This window comes from Galeopterus variegatus, unplaced genomic scaffold (assembly GCF_000696425.1).
Source record: "Galeopterus variegatus unplaced genomic scaffold, G_variegatus-3.0.2 Scaffold4410, whole genome shotgun sequence".
In the NCBI taxonomy this organism is placed as follows: domain Eukaryota; kingdom Metazoa; phylum Chordata; class Mammalia; order Dermoptera; family Cynocephalidae; genus Galeopterus; species Galeopterus variegatus.
The window spans coordinates 19,918-40,551 of record NW_007730521.1 but is presented as its reverse complement, the minus strand read 5'-3'; the positions used below and the strand labels follow the sequence as shown (position 1 = coordinate 40,551).

Sequence of the window (20,634 nt, the reverse complement as noted above, 5' to 3'; positions counted from 1 at the left end):
TAATCATATCCCAGGTGGGACTCACGAAGAATTAAAAATCTCAAACTTCCACTATTTCTAATGTATTAAGAGAAATAGGTGCAGCATTTCTACGTAATCTGACATTTAACTTTAAAAAAAAACAACAACACTGAACTTAGCAGAGGAAAAATTATTCACTACTCTTACAACCCTGCAGAGGTGGCGAATATATAACATAAGAGTTTATTGATACCCTCATACAGTTTGATTCTTGCATATTGATGTTCTGTCTTCTTTCTGTATCTATAGATAATAACTCAGTGTCAGGCATCAACACTGGGGGCCCTGAGATCCCATTCCCTGATCAGAGGAATAGTATGAAAAAAGTTTATGAGATTTAGGATTTGCTCATCTTAGAGCACAGACCTACTTTGAAATTATGTTAAATGAAATATCAGTGAAAATAAAGTTTACTGAGCTTCCAGTCAAGATGGCGGAGTAGACAGTCCCCAGCATCACTCTCTCCCACAAATCAACCAATTTACAACTATCAAAAAGCAATGACAGCCAAGCTGGGGCCACTAGAGCTCAGGTGAAGAGGAGGAGAGACCTATGGAGTGCATGAAGGTGGGAGAAGCCACGATGACAGAAAGGACCGCTCCCACCATTTCAAATCCCGGCTGCTTCCAGGCTGGCCCTGGTGAGTGCATGGAGCAGGAGCCAGCAGAAGCCACAGCTGTGCCCTTTGGATGGAGTTGCTTGGAGGCAGCAGGGGAGAAGAGGGCCTTGGTGGCCCCCAGGACAGCAAGACCACTAATATAGGGTTCCCGTGGACCCACCTAGGAGCAAGGAGTCACAACAACTGAAAAAAGGGAATCATTCAGAGGCCGGTGAGTCATCGCAAAGGACTGGCACATGGCCCATCCTGTGGGAAGAGTTTGGAGTGCAGGGGGAGATGGTGGGGGAACACTGGGGCACAGCATGGACAGCTGATCTTCCCCCCAGTCACTGCAGGAGCACTCAGTGGAGACTGGTCAGGAATATAAAACTGCAGGGGGTGAAAAGACTCAGGTCCAGACCAGAGTACAATCCAGGTGTGCCAGACCTCACAAGACCCAGAAGTACTTACAACATCCAACAATTAAAACCTGAGCTGCACAAAAAGCCTTCCCCAGGGAATCAGCAGCAAAGCAGCAATTTAGCTCAACTGCAGGGCTCAAATGCTGGTCCCCACAGGAAGTTCCCCCATTTTAGAAGTAAGCAAAGGACAACAAATTAATTCCAGTATAGAGTTTAGGGGTGGGAACAACAAATAATCCAACACGGAACTGAAAGAAAAAACAAAAAAATCCACATATTAGAGACAAAATTCTGATATTAATCAGTAAAGATCTAACACCACCAAAGAACACCTATGAAACCTAGAGGGACTGGAAGACCCCTGGGCTCTCAGGCCAGGGAGCAGGGAGGGCTGGGGGTCTCAGCCATGCCCCCCAACATCCACAACCAGCCCAGTGATGACCATCAGGCCGCTGCTGGAAATGCCCCTGGCTCCTGAGTTGGGGCAGTGAGGGGGCCAAGGGCCTCGGCCACGCCCCTTGGTCAGCCACGCCCCCAACACTCACAATCAGCCCAGCAACAACCACCATGCCGTGGCAGGAAGTGCCCTTGTCTCCCCTGAAGGAATGAGCGGGGTGCCACTGGCCTCTACCACGTCCCCCTCCTTTGTCCTGCTACCTCCCTATTTCCTTTCCCCTACTCCTCTCTCCCCTCCTTCCAACTGTTCCCCAACAACATCTTAGAATGTAAAAAAAAGATATATTAATTTTAAAAAAACTTTAAAAAAATAAAATAAAATAAAGTTTATACATTAAAAAAATTCCACCTAATATGTAATAGTATTTTAAAAATAACAAATACAGGGCCGAGCCCATGGCGCACTTGGGAGAGCGCGGCGCTGGGTGCGCAGCGGCGCTCCCGCCGCGGGTTCGGATCCTATATGGGAATGGCCGGTGCGCTCACTGGCTGAGTGTGGTGTGGGCGGCACAACACCAAGGGTTGCGATCCCCTTACCGGTCACGGAAAAGAAAAAAAAAAAAAAAAAAAATACATATATTGCCAGCTTGGAGAGACCTAGGGGACCGGATGTCGTCTGCCACCTGTCATCACTATTTCTCTACAAATGCTGCTGCCACTGTTGGTGTCTTTATACTTCCTCTTGCTGGAGCTGTCAATTCTTCAATCTCAGCATTTAACTTATGTGTCACCCATTCCATTGCTTCTCAGCCTTTCTTAGCATTTGCAGATACCATACTTGCCGTCAGTCCTTCAAGGTTACTGCTGAGGCTGATGCCTTTCACATGACTCTGACTTCTTGAATCAGAATAGTTTTTTGTGGGTCTTGAAGATGCAGTTTGTATACAAGTCTCTCATCTGCTGAGACCATATTTGTAAATGAAACATTAGTCGATTTAAGTTCCATTGTTTTCTCTACAGGATCAACAACAGAACGTTCTTGCACGTCAGTTTTGGTTCTTGCAGCACCAATGAGAGGCTTCACGATGAAGGCAGGCTCCACTGTGCTGAGAAGTCTATGGCCGTGCAACTTTCCAGACGGATCTATACGTCTGGTCTACCCACCCACTCCAAGCACACTCGAGTTCATAGGGTCTGGGTGTCTCTGCATTGCAGCTGTTGTAAGAGTTGCCCATGGGTGGTCAAAGACGTGATCCCAAGTCCAGATCGTCATGCTGCTGGCAGCCTGCATGATGTCCAGGCAGCGTAGGGCACAAAGAGGCACAGAGGCCACCCTGCCCCCGCCCCGCCCCCAGCACCCCAGCTGGCCCGTCTTTTTCTTTCTTTTTTTTTTCTTTTCATTCTCCTTCGCTTTTCTCTTCCCCCCCACCCCCTCTTTAACCTCCCTCTGCTTTCTCCTCTCTGCCTCTTTCCCCTTGCTGTTTTAGCACTGATGCTGGTGGTTGCCTTTATTATTTGGGGGATTCTGTTTGTGCGTTTATTTTTGGCAGCTGGCCGGTGGGTGGTTAACTTTAATGTGTGCTTTCAATTGCAGAACACGCAGGTGAACTAGTGATGGACTTTGAAGACTAAATAACCTCACCCGGAGATGGGTACGATGACCACTAGGACGCTGTACCCCCTCTTTGGTGGGGGGGGACAGTGAGAGTCTTTATAGGAAGGAAAGGTTCATCTTGTGAAGCAGGAGCACGAGCCTGCCACTGCTGTGGGATGGACGTGCACGTGTGTGCAGCAGAGCTGCACATGCACGGACGCTGAGGAGCTAAAGCGGGGGCTGGGACGGTTATTCCATCACTGTCTCAGCTCCAGCACACCCTGCCAGGACGGGGGGTCGGCAGACCGCATTTCTGCTTTGCCAGCTGGCACCCTGTTGTCCTGTGTCAATAGGAGGTAGCAGAGGGGGTCTGGGAGGCTGCAGGAGCCGGGATGGACTCCTCAGAGGCGCAGCTTCCAGCACTGGGGTCCCCCTCCTGGCTCTCCCATCTGTCTCCCAGCTCCAGGGGCAGGAGCTGCTTCACGGGAACGGCCATCTCTGCTGACTCCAGGGTTTCCTTCATGGCTTTATCAATGCCTGTTTAACCAACTCCCTATACGTTAAATTCTTTATGATAAAATAATTGGTGAGGTTTGACTTTCCTAATTAGACCCTGCTGACACATGGAGACTATGCTTCATTCATTCATTCATTCATTCACTCATCTGCTCCCTCACTCATCCATTCAGCAAACAGTCCCCTGACGCTTCCTCTGTGCCAGGTCCCAGGCAGGGCGATGCTGGGGCTCATGGATGAATCTGACGTGGTTCCTACCCTGGAGGAGCTCACAGTCTGATGGCGGAGGCACTTACAGACATGGACCGAGCAGCCGTGGAGGGGACCCAGGGCCGCCCATGTGAGCCAGTTAGCACGGGGTTCTCGCTTTCTTGCTTCTCTCTGTCCAGCCCCAGGAGACTTAGGAAGACTCTCCTGGAGGGTTCCCACTCTCCAGCCTGGGAGCTGCTGCAGGAGTTGGGAGAGATGGGAGTTGCATCAGCCCTGCCAGGTGCGGGTGGTCTCTGGGGGCTGTGCAGGCTGTTCTGCTGAGGCTGCCCGTGACAGGCTTACGGGATCCAGATGCCTTAGCTGGCTCCAGCACCTGTAGTCAGTGCTGAGGCCTCTGAGAGGAGCCAGGGAGGCTGGGCCAGGCATGGTGCCAACATGGAACGGGCTAGGGGGCCTCATTCCCGCAGGGCCTCATGCCGCCTGGATTCCCCTACTGGGGAGTCAGTGTCTTGCCTTGTAACACCCTGTGGTTTACCTGATGGGATGGACCTAACAGTGGGTTGTGTCTGGTGGTAGAAGGAGGGTGGTTCCGTGACCATGCCTGCAGTCCCCCCATTAGTGAGTCGGCCCTTCTGGGTTTACCCGAAGGACGGCAGAGCAGCATTCATACCTAGGCTCGGGGTCAGACAGACCTGCCCTGCGTCCCGGCCCTGCCTCCTCCTAGCTCCTGCAAGGCCTGTAACTTCCCAGGGCATCACGTTCTCCTGGGGAAAGTGGGGTGATATTTGCCTCACAGTGCTGTGTGGGTGAAGGTGTGGAGTGCTTCGTGAGCCGTAAAATCCCGTACCCGTGTAAGGAGCTATTCTACAACCTGGTCCTGTCTTTGACACTCTCACAGCCTGCAGTGGAGTCAGAGGGGATCTGTGCATGAAGGACCCGGGGTAGACAGAGGATGGAAAAGGACCACTGGGCCAGGCTGGAGGTACGGGTGTTTCTGTGTTCAGGATTGACCTATTTTAGATGGCAGGGGCTGGAAATACCCTGGACACGGCTGTGTAACTATGGGAATACAGTTGCCCTCTTTGGGCACCTGCTGTAGCTTGAATGTTTCCCACAAGCTCGTATCAGAGTTTGATCCCATCGTAACAGTGTTAAGAGGGTGGGAGATCCAACTATAGTATTTGAAAGGTGGGACCTTTGAGAGGTGATTGGATTGTGAAGACTGTGTCCTTACGAATGGATTAATGCATTCATGGAGTAATGAGTTAATGTTTCTGTGGGTTGTCAGGGATTAGACTGAGGGCTTTTTTTTTCTTTCTTTCTTTTTTTTTTTTTGTCCTTCTTGAGACTGGCCACACTGCGCTCAGCCAGTGAGCGCACCGGCCGTCCCTATATAGGATCCGAACCCATGGCGGGGAAGCGCTCCCAGCACCACACTCTCCCGAGTGCGCCGCGGGCTCAGCCCTAGACTGAGGGCTTTTTTTTTCTTTCTTTCTTTTTTTTTTTTTTTTTGTCCTTTTTGAGACTGGCCACACTGCGCTCAGCCAGTGAGCGCACCGGCCATCCCTATATAGTATCCGAACCCATGGCGGGTAAGCGCTCCCAGCACCACACTCTCCCGAGTGCGCCACGGGCTCAGCCCTAGACTGAGGGCTTTATAAGGAGAGCAAGTGAGCACATTAACATGCTCTCTGCTCAGGCCTGGCCTTGTGATCCCTTGTGTGGCCACGGGACCCTGTAGAGAGTTCACCAAGAAGGCCCTCACCAGATGCGCTCCCTGGACCTTGGACTTCCCAGCATCCCAACTGAAAGAAATAAATTTCATTTTCTCATAAATTACCCACTTTCAGGTATTCAGTTATAAGCAACATAAAATAGACCAGTACATCTCTCATTTTCTCTTCAGCAAAATGACAGTTGTGGGTACTGACCTCAGGGGGTTGGGTGAGATGGCATGTGGTGGGCACTTTCCACTGGACTATGCCTGCCACTTGGGGACATCATGTGGGCCTCTCCTGCCTCTGAAATTCGAGAGGTGGCCTCCTGGCATGGGTGCCCTATCATGGCTCTGCAGCCTGCATCAGTACCTTCCCCCAAGCACTAGGTCAGAGCCCTCAGTCCCACCCAGGCCTCACAAAGGACCTGCGGTCACATTCCAGCTCTAGCCCCCAAGGCCCCTGAAGACCCTCTTCTGTTTGGGGATTTTAGGGCCAGATATGGCTTAAAGCCTCCCTGATTCCCTGCCCTCACTCTGCTGATGAAGAAACTGAGGCTCAGAGAGGATGTAACTTGCTCGAGTCTCATGGGGAGGCTGTGGTCCAGGGCTGCGGGCCCCTAGACCATTCTGTCCGTGGCACTGCAGGGCGGACTTCTAAGGGTCTCAGCAAGTGTGGTTTGCACAGCCTCAGTGAACTCTTTCTAGAGTTTCTAAGGTAATGTGCGAGGTGAATTTCCCAGAGGCCCCGAGGCCCTAAGTACCAAGGCCCAGCCTGGCCCCTCCCCATCTGCTGGTCAGGAGGCCTCTCCCAGCCCGTCAGCACACTGTGGGGGGCACTGAGGTCTCTAGGGCAACATCAGAGGGGTCTGGGAGGCCCAGGCTGAGGTTTGCGGGGGATTCTGGGAGGGCAGGGCAGGCCCCTGGGCCTCTGGGGACAGGAGCTTCTCATGTATTCACCTCTCAGCAAGCTGTCCAGCCCTGCACTGGGCTGGGGCCAAGGGGGGACCACACCCCAGCTCCTCTGATGGCAGCGACAAACAGGGTCTTCTGCCCCACCAGAAAGGATACCGAGGCCAGAGAGGAACAAGAACTCCCTGGGCCCCACAGAGCAGGACGGACCCACAGCCGCTGCTCCCAGGCCCAGCTCTGTCCGCTGTGCAGTCAGCCCTGTCTCTGTCCCAGATCTCTTTGACCCCTTCCTGCCTTCTGCTCTGGGGAGCGGGAAGGGCTGGGAGAGGCCTGGCCAAGCCCCCACAGTCACTGCCCGTGGCCCCGGCCCTGGGATCCCTGCAAGGCCTCCCTGATCACTGCCAGCCCCTTCTGTAAATGCTGGCTGTGGCCTGCTCGTTACCTTTGTCCACCTTTGACCCTGGCCCTGCTGACCTGGGGGGCTCTAGGGCCCCAGCATGGATTCTCTTATGAACCCCCATCAGCAGCAGGAGATGCCACGAGCTGCGGAAGGACACCCCACCCCCATCCTGGCTCACTTCTTGGGCACTGCTGGCCTCTGGTCCTCTCTCTCCCCACCACCTCCAGCCCCTTCTCCAGGACCCACTCTGGGGTCAGGCAGCCCCCCACAATGGGCCCTGGGTCTCCAGTTTTCTCATTCGGCACCCTCGTCCTCTCCCAGGCTTCACTTGCCATAGCCTTGAGGGCGACTCTTCAGTCCAGGCCAGGAACCACATCTCCGGGGGGCCCTGGCATTTAGTCTCTGCTGAGCTTCTCCTGTACCCGCCCTCCCAGCTCTCCGGCCACTCAGCCAGGTGCCGGCTGCCAGCAGCCTTGCCACAACCAGGCCTGCTCCATGGCCGGCCTCTCCAACCCCTCCCTAGCCCTCACGGCCTCTGCCTTCCTATTTCATCTAAATGTTATTAAAGCACACAAATCCTAATGTAAGATCAGTGAAGTTTCTTTTCTTTTCTTTTTGGCAATTGGCCAGTAGGGGGATCTGATATCAGTGAATCTTCACAAAGCAACACACCCATGTAACCAGCACCAGATCAAGAAACACTGACCAGGGCCCAAAAGGCCGTGACTTCTAACACCATGAGTTATTTTGCCTGTCTTTGAAATCCATGCACACGGAATCATAGAGGACTGGGGGGAATGCTGTGATGAAAAGCCCAGATTCCCCTCCAGGAATGAAGATCTTATTCCCTGGCTGCTGGGAGAGGTGCAGGACCGAAGCCCTCAGCTCTTGGCCCTCTTTGGGGTTTGCCTGGGCTAATGTAACTGCCTCACTCAAGGTCATGTCTTCCAGGACAGCACATCCAGTGACTAATCAATGTGGCCTATAAAGGCTCAGCTTCTCTCCTCAACTCAGGACAACTTTTCAGGGTCGTCCCAGCTCCAGAGCCACCATGGCTTTGCCTGAGGCCTCTGTAGGCTTCACGTCAGCTCTTCGCTTGCAGCTAAGTTGTTGTGCTATGACTAGGTTCTTGCCCATAATATGAAATGGAAATACATCATGCCACGTTCGAGAACTCCCTCTAACAGGTAGAGCACCTTTTCCCATCCTTCTATCTTCTTCCCGTTGGCTGGAATGCAAACGTGATGCTGGTGCTTGAGCAGCCCTCTTGGGCCATGAGGCATAAGCCACGTGCTGGGGGTGGAGTCACAGCCCATGGGAGCCTGGCTCCCCAACACTGCAGGGCTACCACACTGGCCCTGGGCTGCCTCCTCTAGGCTTCTGCACAAGCTAGAAAGTAACTTCTATCTTGGTTAAGCTGCTCTTACTTTATTGTCACTATTTGCAACTGAAATGAATCCTAACTGATACACTCACGACAGATGGTCTGAGCACCATCCAGTCACAGAATGACCAAGGGGCCAAAAGAGAAAAACTGCTCTGCATCTAGCAAGACAGCATAAAAGGGTGGCTTTGCAGAGAGTCTTAGGGCACTTTAAGATATGCACCTAGTTTCAGCATAGGATAAAACTGCATCTCTACAAAAATACTCTGCCACTCACATCATCATGGAGTACTTCATAAAGTGCAGACTTGCTGGTTTCAGAACTGAGAAGGGCTTGCCCCAGGCTTCCACTGGGGTATCCTGCAGTGAGAAGGGTCCTGGCTTTAGAGTGAGATGCATTTGGGCTGGAACTGCACCTCCGCAAGGTGCTGGTTGTGCGGCCTCAGGCAAGTCCCCCGAACTCTCTGAGCCTCAGTTTCCTCATCTGTAAAGTACAGGTGGTGTCTTCCTCACAGGGGTGAGAAGGATAAAATCATGGGCATGAAAGTGTCTACTGCTGGGCTTGGGGCAGAGCAGGTGGGCAGGAAGTGCCAGTTCCCATGGAGGATGCTGTTGGCTCCTTACCCACAGCCATTCCTGTCCTGCTTCTTTCTTGCTAATGAAACCCCAGTTTTGTTCAGCCCTCAGGTAGCCTTGAGCTGTAGAGGACATGGGGCCTTCCTCAGGCCGGGGGTGACTCTCACTTGGTCTAAGCCAGTCCTGGTCGGTCATTCTACTCCCATGGTTAGTAACTGGGTAGGAATGGTCATGTGACGTTATTTTGGCCAATGAAAGTCAGGTGAAGTCAGCTGGAAAAAGGGGCTTCTGAGAAAGTTTTCATAGACACAAGGGAGGAATGTATCTTTTCTGCCTTTTGCATAAGGGTGTGATGCTCAGAGCAATGGCAGTCATCTTGAGGCCATGAGGGGACAAGCGTGAGACCAAATGTCAACACACGGGATCCTTGAAGACATGAAAATGTCTATGAGCTGCTGAATTAACCAACCCCAAAGGCACCCTGTCACCAGACTCGTGTGGCAGATGCTGTTAACTGTCCTCTCATGTCCATTCTTCCTGTGATCCTTCTAGTAATAGAACAAATTGAGATTGGTGGGACATATGGCCTTCCAGCCACAGGCAACACTTGCCAGCATCCTTGCAGCTGGATGTGGCCACGTGACTAAATCCAGTCCTGTGGGATGTGAGCAGAAGTGATGAGTACAACGCTGGGTTCTTGCCTTGAAGACATTGGCCTCGAGGACTGTCTTCCCCCTGCTCACTCGCTGGAAGATAGCAGCAACTGGAGCACTTTGCAAACCACGTTTTGGGGACAGCAGAGTGGCCCCACTGGCCTTGAGGCATTCACTTTGGGAATGTGGTGTGAGAGAGAAACAGTCGTCTACTTCATTTGAGCTGGGCCCTGTGAGAGCGTGTTAGGAGGTCCCAGCAGGAGAGCGCAGCTACTCGTATGCCCTTGACCGAAGAACAGTCCTCCTCGACCGAGCGTGCAGCTTTGGGAGGGACACACAGAAAGCTGGTCTATTTGAGGGTCTTTTTGTTACAGCAGCTTATGGAGTCCCTTAACCAATATATCACGTGGGACAGTAAGTCCCCACATGGTTTCAGCCACTCTGACTTGTTTGTGGCAGCCAGAGGGCCCCTCTGATCTTGTTTCTCTCCTAGAAGTTGGTGGGGCCGGGGCTGGGTTCCGACTGTTGTTCGCAGATGACTGTGAGGATGTCTTCTGTTTGGGGTGCACGGCTGTCCCCCGAGCCCATGGCTTGCCCAGCACCTCGGTTTCCTCCTGGTTGCTCCTGTGCCTGCCCTGGAAGCAGATGCCCCTCCCAGCCCCCCCCCCCCACAGTAGCACAGATCCCACCTGAGTCCACGGCCAGTTGTCAGGTCCAAAGCCGTGTCCAGTCCCGATCCACAACGTCACAGCAGAATTCCCAGTAAGCCTTGTCCTGGGCTGGCCCACGTTAGGACAAGCGGAGATTTAGGAACAAGCAAACCATGAAAACACATGTCCAGGAACGCAGTGTTAAGTCACTCACTCATCCTAAGCCTCTGTTAGGCACTCAGATGGAGGACATGCCAATTTAATGTTTAAAGAAGTTGAATATTGATACACCAGCAAGGGGGGATTATTTCCCCCACCCAGAGCTGTGGGAAAGTGACTTCCTTGGTGGCCTGTGCTTGGCCAGCCAGGAAGGTTCATCAATTAACTGACAGCTTGCCTGGCTTGGGTCCCTGCCGGGCCACTCAGTGGCCCCCAATAAAGATAAATCCTTATCTTCTTCCTCAGTCCTGGACAAAAACATCTGTACACACCAGCCAGAAGCAAGACAGAAACATGCCAGGAACAAACCGCAGGGTACTGAGGATCCGATTACATGTCCCCAGGGCAGGTTTCCACTGAGATCTCCCTCCCTTCTCCTTTCCCAGAACCTGGTTGCCCAATAACTGTTCCGAAGTGGGGGGCCGCCTCAGGCTGCCAGGGCCTCAGGCGACTGCAAGCTTGGGATGGGGCAGGTCAAGGTGCAGGGTCTCTCTGGAAGTAGACCCAGGCAGAGGGCGGGGGCCAGAAGCCCGGGCAGCCGTGGAGGCCCCAGGAGGAAGACACTGGGCTCTGGTCTGTGGGTATTGGCACAGGGAGGTGATGTGCAGTTGTAGCCCCCACCCCAATCTGGCGTGGGATCCCTCCCCAGCTCCTCCAGCCAGCCTCCTCTCTGCTCTGAGCTCAGGACAGCCAAGGCCTGGGTTCAAATCCCAACACTGCCACCTATTTGCTGGGCCTGTTTCTCCCGGGGCCAGTGGGGTCGTGATCATTACACCACTCTGTGGATTGTTGTGTTTTTTTTGGCAGCTGGGCAATATAGGGATCGAACCCTGGACCTTTGTGTTATCAGCATCACACATTAACTGAGCTAACGGGCCAGACTGTTATATATAACGTGCTCAATGCCAGGAATCGGGCTGGCTCATTGGATCGTCATAACTGTGCTAGGAAGAAGGAACCACCCACCTCTTTGTAAAAGAGGAAACAGGTACAGCTCTGGCCAGGGCTTGGAGGCAGGGAGGCAGGGAAAGGGATCTTTGGGCCTCCAGCCCTGCCCTGGGTATGAAGATGTTTCCTTCCAGCCCAGAGATGCAAGAACACAGCCCCGTGACATGCGGAGCCTGGGCTCCTCCACTGGCTGGGCGGGGAGGGCAGCACAGGGCACCTCCTAGCCTCCCGCCTGGAGATGAATCAGCCTTTCTCCTGCTACCACGGCCCCACCCATGCCCATCCCCTTGGCCTCTTTATTCTCCAGGATGCTCCTGTTATTTCTGGCCAGCTGGATCCCAACCCGTTTACAGCAGCTGCACTAAGAGGCCTGGCATAGGGCAGGCTCAGTGAGGTGGAGCCCCCCTCCACCCGTCATCCAGGCTGGTGCATGGAGAGGCCTTACACAACGTGGAAGAGGAAAAAACACCCCAACACCTCTGCCTCCCTTTTCTGCCTCTCCACTGCCCAGTTTCTCAGAGCCAGGATACCAGGAGCATCTGATAGTTCTCCTGTTCTTGGACGGGGCCCTGCCTGGCCCGATGTCAGGAGGGTTTGGGGCCAAGGCTGCCTCCTGGACCCTGTTTCCAGACTGTGGTCCTTTGAAGAGGCCTGTAAACACTTGGCCAGCCTGAAGACCTGCTGAGCTGGCTGCAGCTGCTCAGGCCTGGTCTGGCCCGCTGGGTTAGGAGGTATCAAGGGTGGCCAAGGATCCTTGAATGATGCTCCCCAGGGAGAGGGAGTCCAGAGCTGGTCTCTTCTGCATGGATCAATAGGAACTTCTCGGGACCCCCACTGCAGGAGCCTGAGGCCAACCCCAGGAATGACACTGAGAGGGATTTGACACAGGTCTTCCCTTCAAGATCTTTGGGGGATAAGCCAAGAATCCATCGTTCACGGGCAATGTCTGGGAGCTGTGGGGCTGGAGGAGGGGGCAGTCAGGGAAGGCTTCCTGGAGGGGACATTTGTATTATGGGGAGGAACAGGAGTTTGTTGGTGGAGATGGCTGCGAAACTCATTGCAGGCAGCAAAGCAGGAGCGTAGAGAGTAACAACACATTGCCGTGAGAGTGCGGGGGGAGCCACGAGCACAGTTTAGTGTGGATGGAGGGTAATGCTCGGAGCTGGACAGGAGGTGGGACCAGATCACGGAGGGCCCTGAGTGCTGGGCTGGAGTTAGGCTTCGTTCCACAGGCAACAGGGAGCCACGGAGTTTAGGGTGACGGAGTGACATGTCCGTCTCATCTCCATATGTTGGCTCACAGTAGGCACTTGCTATATGATGGCCAAATGACCCCAAGAAGTCATCTCACTTACGCAGGTATATATAGTTACATATATTGTTTGCATTAAAGTAAAACCTGCTCATTCTAAAAAAATTTTCAATCCTGATTTGAGCATCACATACTGCACACAGGTATTGATATTCAACTGTGTACTCCACAGATATGTACAATCAACTATGTCACAATAAAAATAAATAAAATCAATTAATTTATTAATTAAAAGGATAGGCAAGGGAGCTGGCCGATTAGCTCAGTTGGTTAGAGCGTGGTGCTGATTACACCAAGGTCCAGGGTTCAATTCCTGTATCAGCCAGCTGCCAAAAAAAAAAGATAGGCAAAGTGATGTGATTGGATAAAGTGAGTTATAATCCATTGTCTTCAGCAAAAACATCCCCTGCTCTTGAAAACTCCTAGAGCCAGGGAGCTCACCTTCTTATTAGGTACCCAAGATGGTCTGCAGGCAGAATCCAGGGGTCACAGAATGCCTCCCTGCTCAGCTGCCAAAAAGCAGCACACTGAGCCCCAGAGTTCCTGGCGTCACTCCCAGTCCTGCTGGGGAGGGCTTCTCCGGTCTGGTGGGAACGCCCAGCTCTCAGAGTGGCTTCCACGATGCAAACCAGCTGGGGCCCCGCCCTGGAGAGAGCAGATTTTCCTTTGGCCCAGCCAGGAGGCGGCCCAGCAGGGCACCTCTGGTCTTCCCCAAGATCTTGGCCAGGCATCCAGGCGAGGCTGGAGGAACCCCACAGGCCCCCAACCCTCCCTCCCTGGGACCCCTCCCAGGCCTGGCAGCAGCTGGTCCCTGCCCTGATAGTGGGCTCCTCAGTGTCCTCATTTGGCCCCACTTAGGTTAAAACAGACTCAGGCTTATTATGGGGTGGGGATGGGAGTGCTGGTGGGACCCAACCCAGGCTGTCTGTGAGCCTTGAAAAGTGAGGTGGGAAAAGCAGGCTCCTCCTGTCACTGACCCCAGTGGCTCCTCATCAACCAAGGGTTGGCCAGGTCTCCCTTGAACGCTCCCATTGTAGGCAGGCTGTGTGACCTCAGTGAAGTCACCCACAGTTGGCCCCCACAGCTTCCCCACCTGTAGAACAAAGGACTGTGCGTGTGGATGCGTCTTGTCCACCACAAAGCGCCAGCTGTCAGAGGGTCACTTCTGTTGTGTTTATTATTCTCCTGTGTTTAGCATGGGCAGGGATATTTCTTTAAAATGCCTCTTCTGAGCCAAAAGAATCTCCCTGCCCCCACGTCCATGGATGTGGCAGCCGGTACCTGCCTGCTTGCAACATTTCTAGAGACAGGAAAGGACGGGTGGGCAGCCTGGGCCTGCTCTGTCAGACTCTGCCCCTGCTCAGTCCCTTCGAAAAAAGAGCCAGAACCAGAAAAGAGAAAGCCACCACCTCTGGGCTCCCGGGACTAGATGTGCACCCGCTGTCCCACCAGCTGCCTCCTCTCCTGTCTGGAAGCCCTTCCCTCCTTCCTTCTCGGTGACCCCCTCACAGCACCTCCACCCCAGCCGGCCTGGCTTCCCCGTGCAGCCCCCAAGGTGCTTCGATGTTCACTCTCCCTGCTCGTCAAGCTCACTCCAGCCAACTCTGCACCACTGATCAGCCAGACCCCAGACGGGGCAGTGGCCTCACCCCGGCATGAAGGGAGCCGGTTCCAGGACCCACGGCACGTGCTCCCACAGCACCCACTCGGCAGCCTGCCCCAAACCTGGCTGCAGCGGCTCTCACCTTCTCTCCCAGGGCCCCCTCCACCCTCCCAGGAGGGGCAGCCCAGCACCCCTCTGCAGCAGGACACCGTGAGGGAGGCCACCTGGTGGGCCGGTCACAAGTACATCTTCATGGCCTCGTGTGTCGTGGGGCAATAGCGGGCGTGCAGCTGGGCCAGCAGCGCCCTGGATGTGGCCTCGAAGTGCGTGCCCTGGCTCTTCTTGTTCCACACGTGGACGGCGTAGGTGGCATTGAGCAGCTGGGACAGCTCCTCGGGGCTGATGTCCTCAAAGTACTTCTTCCAGTTCTGCCAAGGGATGGGGTAGAAGGCCTCGCGGGGCAGCACGGTGACGCCGCGACAGGCATGGCTGTCACCCAGGCTGCGGATGGAGCACCACTTCTTGAAGACCCGCGTGAGCAGCTGCGGGCCCTGGTGGCCCCACACCCAGCCGTTGTAGTGGGCCACGAAGTCGTGCATGCACAGCGCCATGAACTCGTGCCGGGGCTCGAAGGCTAGGAAGGCGCCATTGAGGACATAGCGGGACTGGGCGCCCAGCACATTGGTCAGGTGCCTCAGGTTCTTGAGGACGATGAAGTCCGTGTCCAGGTAGATGCCCCCGAACTTCCACATGAGCGCGATCCTGGAGGCGTCGGAGAGCACGGGCAGCAGGTAGGGCTCCCAGCGCCGCCCCAGGGCCGCGTGCCAGGCTGCCAGGGGCGTGTCCCGGAACAGCTCCTCCAGGTCCAGCGGGAGCATCTGCACGTTGGGGAAGCAGCTCAGAAGCGAGATGCCCAGGTGCCGGGGCAGGGAGGCATTGCCGGCCGGCAGCCCCTTCATCAGGACCAGCACCCGGGACTCAGGGTGGGTCCTGGCCGCCGACTCCACCGCGCACATAAACAGGAAGTGTGGGTCGGTCCGGTCCGAAGTCTCCAAGAAGAAGATGTTGTCCGGAGCAGGGGTGCTGGAGGGCGGGCTGGAGGGGACCGAGGGCGGACAGGGGATGTCCGCAGGCAGGTTATAGAGTTGCCCCTGGCCCTTGGGCTCGCCCACGATGTGCCAGTAGATCATGACAGAGATGAAAAACGTGAACTTGAAGCCGATGATGAACAGCGTGCAGACCCACTGCCTCGGGGTACTCCGGAGGAGCCGCAGCAGACAGTCAGGGGGCTTGGACATGGTCACCCCAGATCACACCAGGAACCTCCAGCGGAACTGGCTGGTCTGCAAGAGACGAGCACCACCATTCAGGCAGGCCACTGGCTTCCCTGGCCCACAAGAAAAACACTTCTCATGAATATCAGCCAGAACCAACGCCAGCTTCCAAAGTGGCCTCGGTTTGAGTCCCAGCCTGCTGGCTGCTCACCTGTAAAGTGGAAGCAGTGGGCTATGGGCTGCGGTCTGGCAGGGTCCCCTTCACTCTCTAACACACCTGTGAGCTCCCCGGTGACTGGGCCAGTGCCACCTATGGTGTGCAACCAGCGTGGGCCAGGCCAGGGTCTGGTCTGTGCAAGGACCATCAAAAAATGACGGCTTTGCCACAGGGCACATAAGCCTTTCTGCCTGGCGAGGCCCGACCCCCTGGGCCTGCTGATGCTGGCAGCCTATGACTTGAGGCCCAGCTCATGCACCCCTCAGCTGAATGAACCAGGCCGGGGGCTCATGGGAGGCAAACGCTCGGCTCCAGGCAAGAGGGTATGTCTGCCGGGTCCCAAAACCCTTTGCCCCAGGTTTGCAATGAACCAGGCCGGGGGCTCATGGGAGGCAAACCTCCAAGCAGCCTGAAGACTCTTCGCATGAAGACAGGCTCTGCAGGCCTGAGTACGGCCTGGCCAATGAGTGGTGTGACTAGTTCACTTACAAGCAGGACGCTCGGCTCCAGGCAAGAGGGTATGTCTGCCGGGTCCCAAAACCCTTTGCCCCAGGTTTGATGTGGTCTCCTGGCTCCTGGCTGCCCCAGACCCAACCCTGGGCTTGCTTCTCACAGACACAGGTCTGGAGTGACAGGGACAAAGAGGTTGCACCACAGTCCATGACCTTGACTAGTACTACTGCCCTTGGACCCTCACTCCCCTGGTGAGGTCCACTTGCCAGTAGCCAGGAACACTCCTGGGTGCCCTGGAGGTGACTGGGGGAATAAGACAGGTTTGGGCCCTGTACCCGGGGATGGGGCTAAGTGAATGCCTGGGGGGCATGGAACCCCAACTCTGCCTGAACCAGCCGTGAGACCTGGGGCAAGTCACTGAACTCTCCGGATTCAACCTTCCCACCTGCAGGACAGAAACACTGGAACCCACTCATGGGTTATGTTCATTCATTCACACATTCGTTCATTCAGCAAATATTGATTGTCCATCCGTACATGCCAGGTGACTTTCTCAGCACTGCACACATATTAACTCACTAAACCCTTATAACCATCTCTTGGGGTGGCAATCACCACCTCCATCTTACAGATGGGGAAATGGAGGCACAGGGAAGTTTAGTACTTGTGCAGTCCCATAGCCAGTACCTGGTAGGGCAGGGGTTAGAACCCAGGCCACTGGCTGGAGTCTGTGCTCTCACCACTGTACCACCCTGCCCGGGAAAGGAGGCACAACAAAGCCAGTGCACCAGAAGAGCTCAGTGACATTGACCTGCGCTGTATTTACTAAGAACAGCAATCCCAGCCACCAACATCAGTGTCTTCTTACTGCTCCGTGCCAACTTCACACCCGCTGGCCCTCAGCAACCCCAGAGGGCAGCTGCATCATTTCCACTTCAGGGGCCAGAAAGTTTGGGCACGAGAGGGTGGAGGCATTCAGCACAGCCTGGGTATCAATCCCCTCCCCAGAACAGACGGAAATTGAGTGGCGGTCTCGTAGCCTTAGGGTGGTGCTGAGAGCCCAGAGCTTGAGCAATTGGGCCAGGCCTTCCCCAGGATCAAGGGCAGGGAACCATGGTGATGTCACTGACTGGTCACTGACCAGCCTGGGCAGTCCATTGTGGAGATGGGGATCTGGACAGCCCGTGGGTCTCCTGGAGATACACCTTGGCTCGGCAGCCACCCGTCTCCACCAACACGAAGGTGGCCTTCCACGTGCCCTCTGCACCTGCAAGTCCACCTGTAAAAGAGAGAAGGCAGAATGAGGTGGGTCACCAGCTCTCCAAGGCCTTGTCTCCCTGGGTACATGGGTGGGCAGGGCCTGGGGCCCATTCGTTCACTGATGCATTCACTCACTTGGCCCCTCAAAGAACAATTTCGGGGTCAGGCCCCACGCTGGCACCTGGGAAAGGGAAGAATTAGACACAGCCCTGCCCTGTTGTGGCAGGTTATGCACCCTGAACCTGTGCCTGACCACAGCTCGGGGTGCCAGACTTGAGCTATGCCATATTTGGTATCAGAGACTGAGGCCCAGGAATAGAAACTGCACATGGGGCCAAGTTGGCTACAGACCAAGACCCATGTGACCTCAGGCCCAAAGCATGCTCCTGCCCCACCCACGCATGAGCCTCCCTCTGTGACAATTACTGTGCGGGTACGGAATGAATGTACAGAAAAACGAGAGGCAGGTCTCCCCCAAACTGAGAGCAGGGCCCACCTCTGGGGACAAGATCAGGATTGAAGATGATGGTCAAGGGGCATTTTAGTTTGATCCATAAAGTATGATTTATTTTTACCAAGAAGGTGCATTCACTTATTTGTGTCACTCTATGACAACAACAAAACTTTAAGACTTCTTCGTGTGGCAGCACATCAGGGTCCAGGCTTGGACCCTGGTGTTTGAGTCTCAGCTCCACCAGCAACTGCCAGTCAGGTGATTCAACGCCTTGCCCTCAGTTTCCCCTTCTGTAACACGGGGATCATCATGGCGTTCTTGCAGAGCCATTAGGGGATTTTCGTGAGATGCCTGGTGAACAGTGGACACTCAGAGGCATTAGTCCAAATAGTAAGAAGTCACACATGACAGAGCCGGACGCTCCACTCCCACAGCTTAGAAGTTGCCACCAAGTGCTGGTGATGTGCTTGCCGGGATAGGACACAGGATTAAGTAAACAGGGAAGAAGGTCTCTGGAACTTACTGTGTTTAGGAGCCACATACTGTCTCAAACTAGAGACCACCTGGTCTAACCTCTCTAGAGTGGAGAAACTGAGGCTCAGAGAGAGAAATGACATCCCCAAACCACACCAAGAATCAGTGGCCAAGGCAGGCCTCACACCAGGCCCGCAAGCCAGTGCACAGGTGACCAGCCATCACGGCTGCGATGCTCACGGGCTTCCTGTCCATGGACTCTTGTGGGCCGCAGCCCAGCTTCAGCCCTGCCTCGGGGCCTCGGTTGCTCAGCTGTCAAGGGAGGACAGCGCCTGCCTGACCCCCGTGTCCTCTTTACCTGCACATGCCCCTTGCTGGCTCTGCTGTCACTGGGGGCTGATGTGCTTAAGGAGGGAGCGGGGTCCCATGGGGGAGCAGCAACTGCTCTGAGTGGAGCACGGCACTGTGAGAGGGTCCATCTCTCCCATCTTGGAAGGAGACAGAGAGATGCAGGGTCAGAGGCCAGGCTGACAAGATTGAAGGGACCTGGATGGGCATCTGCTGTCCAGGATGCATCCTCCCCACCCCAAGGAAGGTGCTCCCCCAGCCAAGGGGACAACTCTCCACCCCCAGCTGGCACTGGTACCCCCATGACAGGAAGAAGAAACCTGGACTCATTGGGACTGGGAGGTTTGGGGCTGGGGACACAGTGGGTGACATGGGGTCAGGAGCCATTACACAGTCACAGGAGGCAGGGGAGTAGAAGGCCCTGGTCCAGTGGCTGGTTCAGCCTGACCACCCAGTGAGGGGCACAGGTATCATGCCAGCCAATCCCATCCCCTGCTCCCCTACTGAACTTTCAGAAAAGTTAAATGACTTGTCCAAAGGGCCTCAGCTAGTGTCCCTGGGGCTGGAGAGTGCATCCACGATGTGGTCTTTGGCCTCAGCATCCCCACTCCCCTGCATTACAGCATTGACTGGAGCATGTTGCCCTGCTGTGTGTGTGTGTGTGGGGGGGGTGGCTGGAGCATGTTGCCCTGCTGTGTGTGTGTGTGTGTGTGTGCGTGTGCATGGCCTGGAGCATGTTGCCCTGCTGTGTGTGTGTGTGTGTGTGCGTGTGCATGGCCTGGAGCATGTGGCCCTGCTGTGTGTGTGTGTGTGTGTGGCCTGGAGCATGTTGCCCTGCTGTGTGTGTGCGTGTGCATGGCCTGGAGCATGTGGCCCTGCTGTGTGTGTGTGTGTGTGTGGCCTGGAGCATGTTGCCCTGTTATATGTGTGTGTGTGTCTGTGTGTGTGGCCTGGAGCATGGTGCCCTGTTGTATGTGTGTGTGTGTCTGTGTGTGTGTGTGTGTGTGTGTGTTTAGGTGTGTTTCTGTATTAGTACATTTTGATTTCTTGAGGTTTATTTTTACTGTATTTATTTTTTTTTGCATCATAGTTGCTGTGTGTGTGTGTGTGGCCTGGAGCATGTTGCCCTGCTGTATATGTGTGTGTGTGTGTGTGTGCGTGCGTGTGCGTGGCCTGGAGCATGTTGCCCTGCTGTGTGTGTGTGTGTGTGTGTGTGTGTGCGTGCGTGTGCGTGTGCGTGGCCTGGAGCATGTTGCCCTGCTGTATGTGTGTGTGTGTGTGCGTGCATGTGCGTGTGCGTGGCCTGGAGCATGTTGCCCTGCTGTATGTGTGTGTGTGTGTGCGTGCATGTGCGTGTGCGTGGCCTGGAGCATGTTGCCCTGCTGTGTGTGTGCGTGTGCGTGCGTGTGTGTTGGCCTCACCAGACTGTGAACACCTTGCGGGCAGAGTGGCCCAGCCTACAGTCTCAGGCACTGTGTGTAGAAGGAGCAATGAGAAAGTGTTTTGAAAACTCTGAAAGTGCTGAACTATGAAAATGTTCTTGGCCCCGTCTCAGCAGTGTCTTCAGCATGCTGTGTGACCTCAGGCAAGTCACTTTCCTTTTCTGGGCCTCAGATTTCCTTCTGCACAATGGGGAGGAGAAGACTAGCTAAATGCACTAACCTTGGGGATGCAAGGGCACATGCTGCTCAATCTCATGTGATAAGTTAACACCTGAGCAAATACCTAAGGCTCAAAGAACCTTGAGGTATCTGGGGAAGAAGGCCCAGGAAACAGCACGGAGTACAGAATTCAAATCCAGATCCCTCCTGACAACTTCAGGATCTGCCACTAATGGCAATGTGACCTTGGACCCATCTCTGCCCTTCCCTGGGACTTAGCATCTTTTTCCATAAAAATGAGGAGGGTGGGCTCTTTGGTCTCAGAACTCAGACCCTCCTTGGTATGAAAAATCAATACCCAGAGCTTCCACACTCTGCTTGGAGGGTCTGCTGTCCTGTACTTCCTGCCCACCCCCACACTCTCC

The 20,634-nt window shown here is 54.7% G+C and overlaps 1 protein-coding gene and 1 pseudogene across 1 annotated transcript; both read right to left on the bottom strand.

Moving 5' to 3' along the window:
* Window positions 1-2,129: 2,129 nt before the first annotated feature.
* LOC103603042 lies at window positions 2,130-2,710 on the bottom strand (annotated as a pseudogene).
* Window positions 2,711-13,676: 10,966 nt separating this feature from the next.
* A4GALT (alpha 1,4-galactosyltransferase) lies at window positions 13,677-17,335 on the bottom strand. The gene is made up of 2 exons (XM_008587518.1): window positions 17,214-17,335; window positions 13,677-15,471 (listed from the first exon to the last, which is right to left on the bottom strand). The coding sequence occupies exon 2, from the start codon at window positions 15,424-15,426 to the stop codon at window positions 14,365-14,367; it is 1,062 nt and encodes a 353-aa protein (XP_008585740.1). The 5' UTR covers window positions 15,427-15,471; window positions 17,214-17,335; the 3' UTR covers window positions 13,677-14,364.
* Between the last annotated feature and the right edge of the window lie 3,299 nt (window positions 17,336-20,634).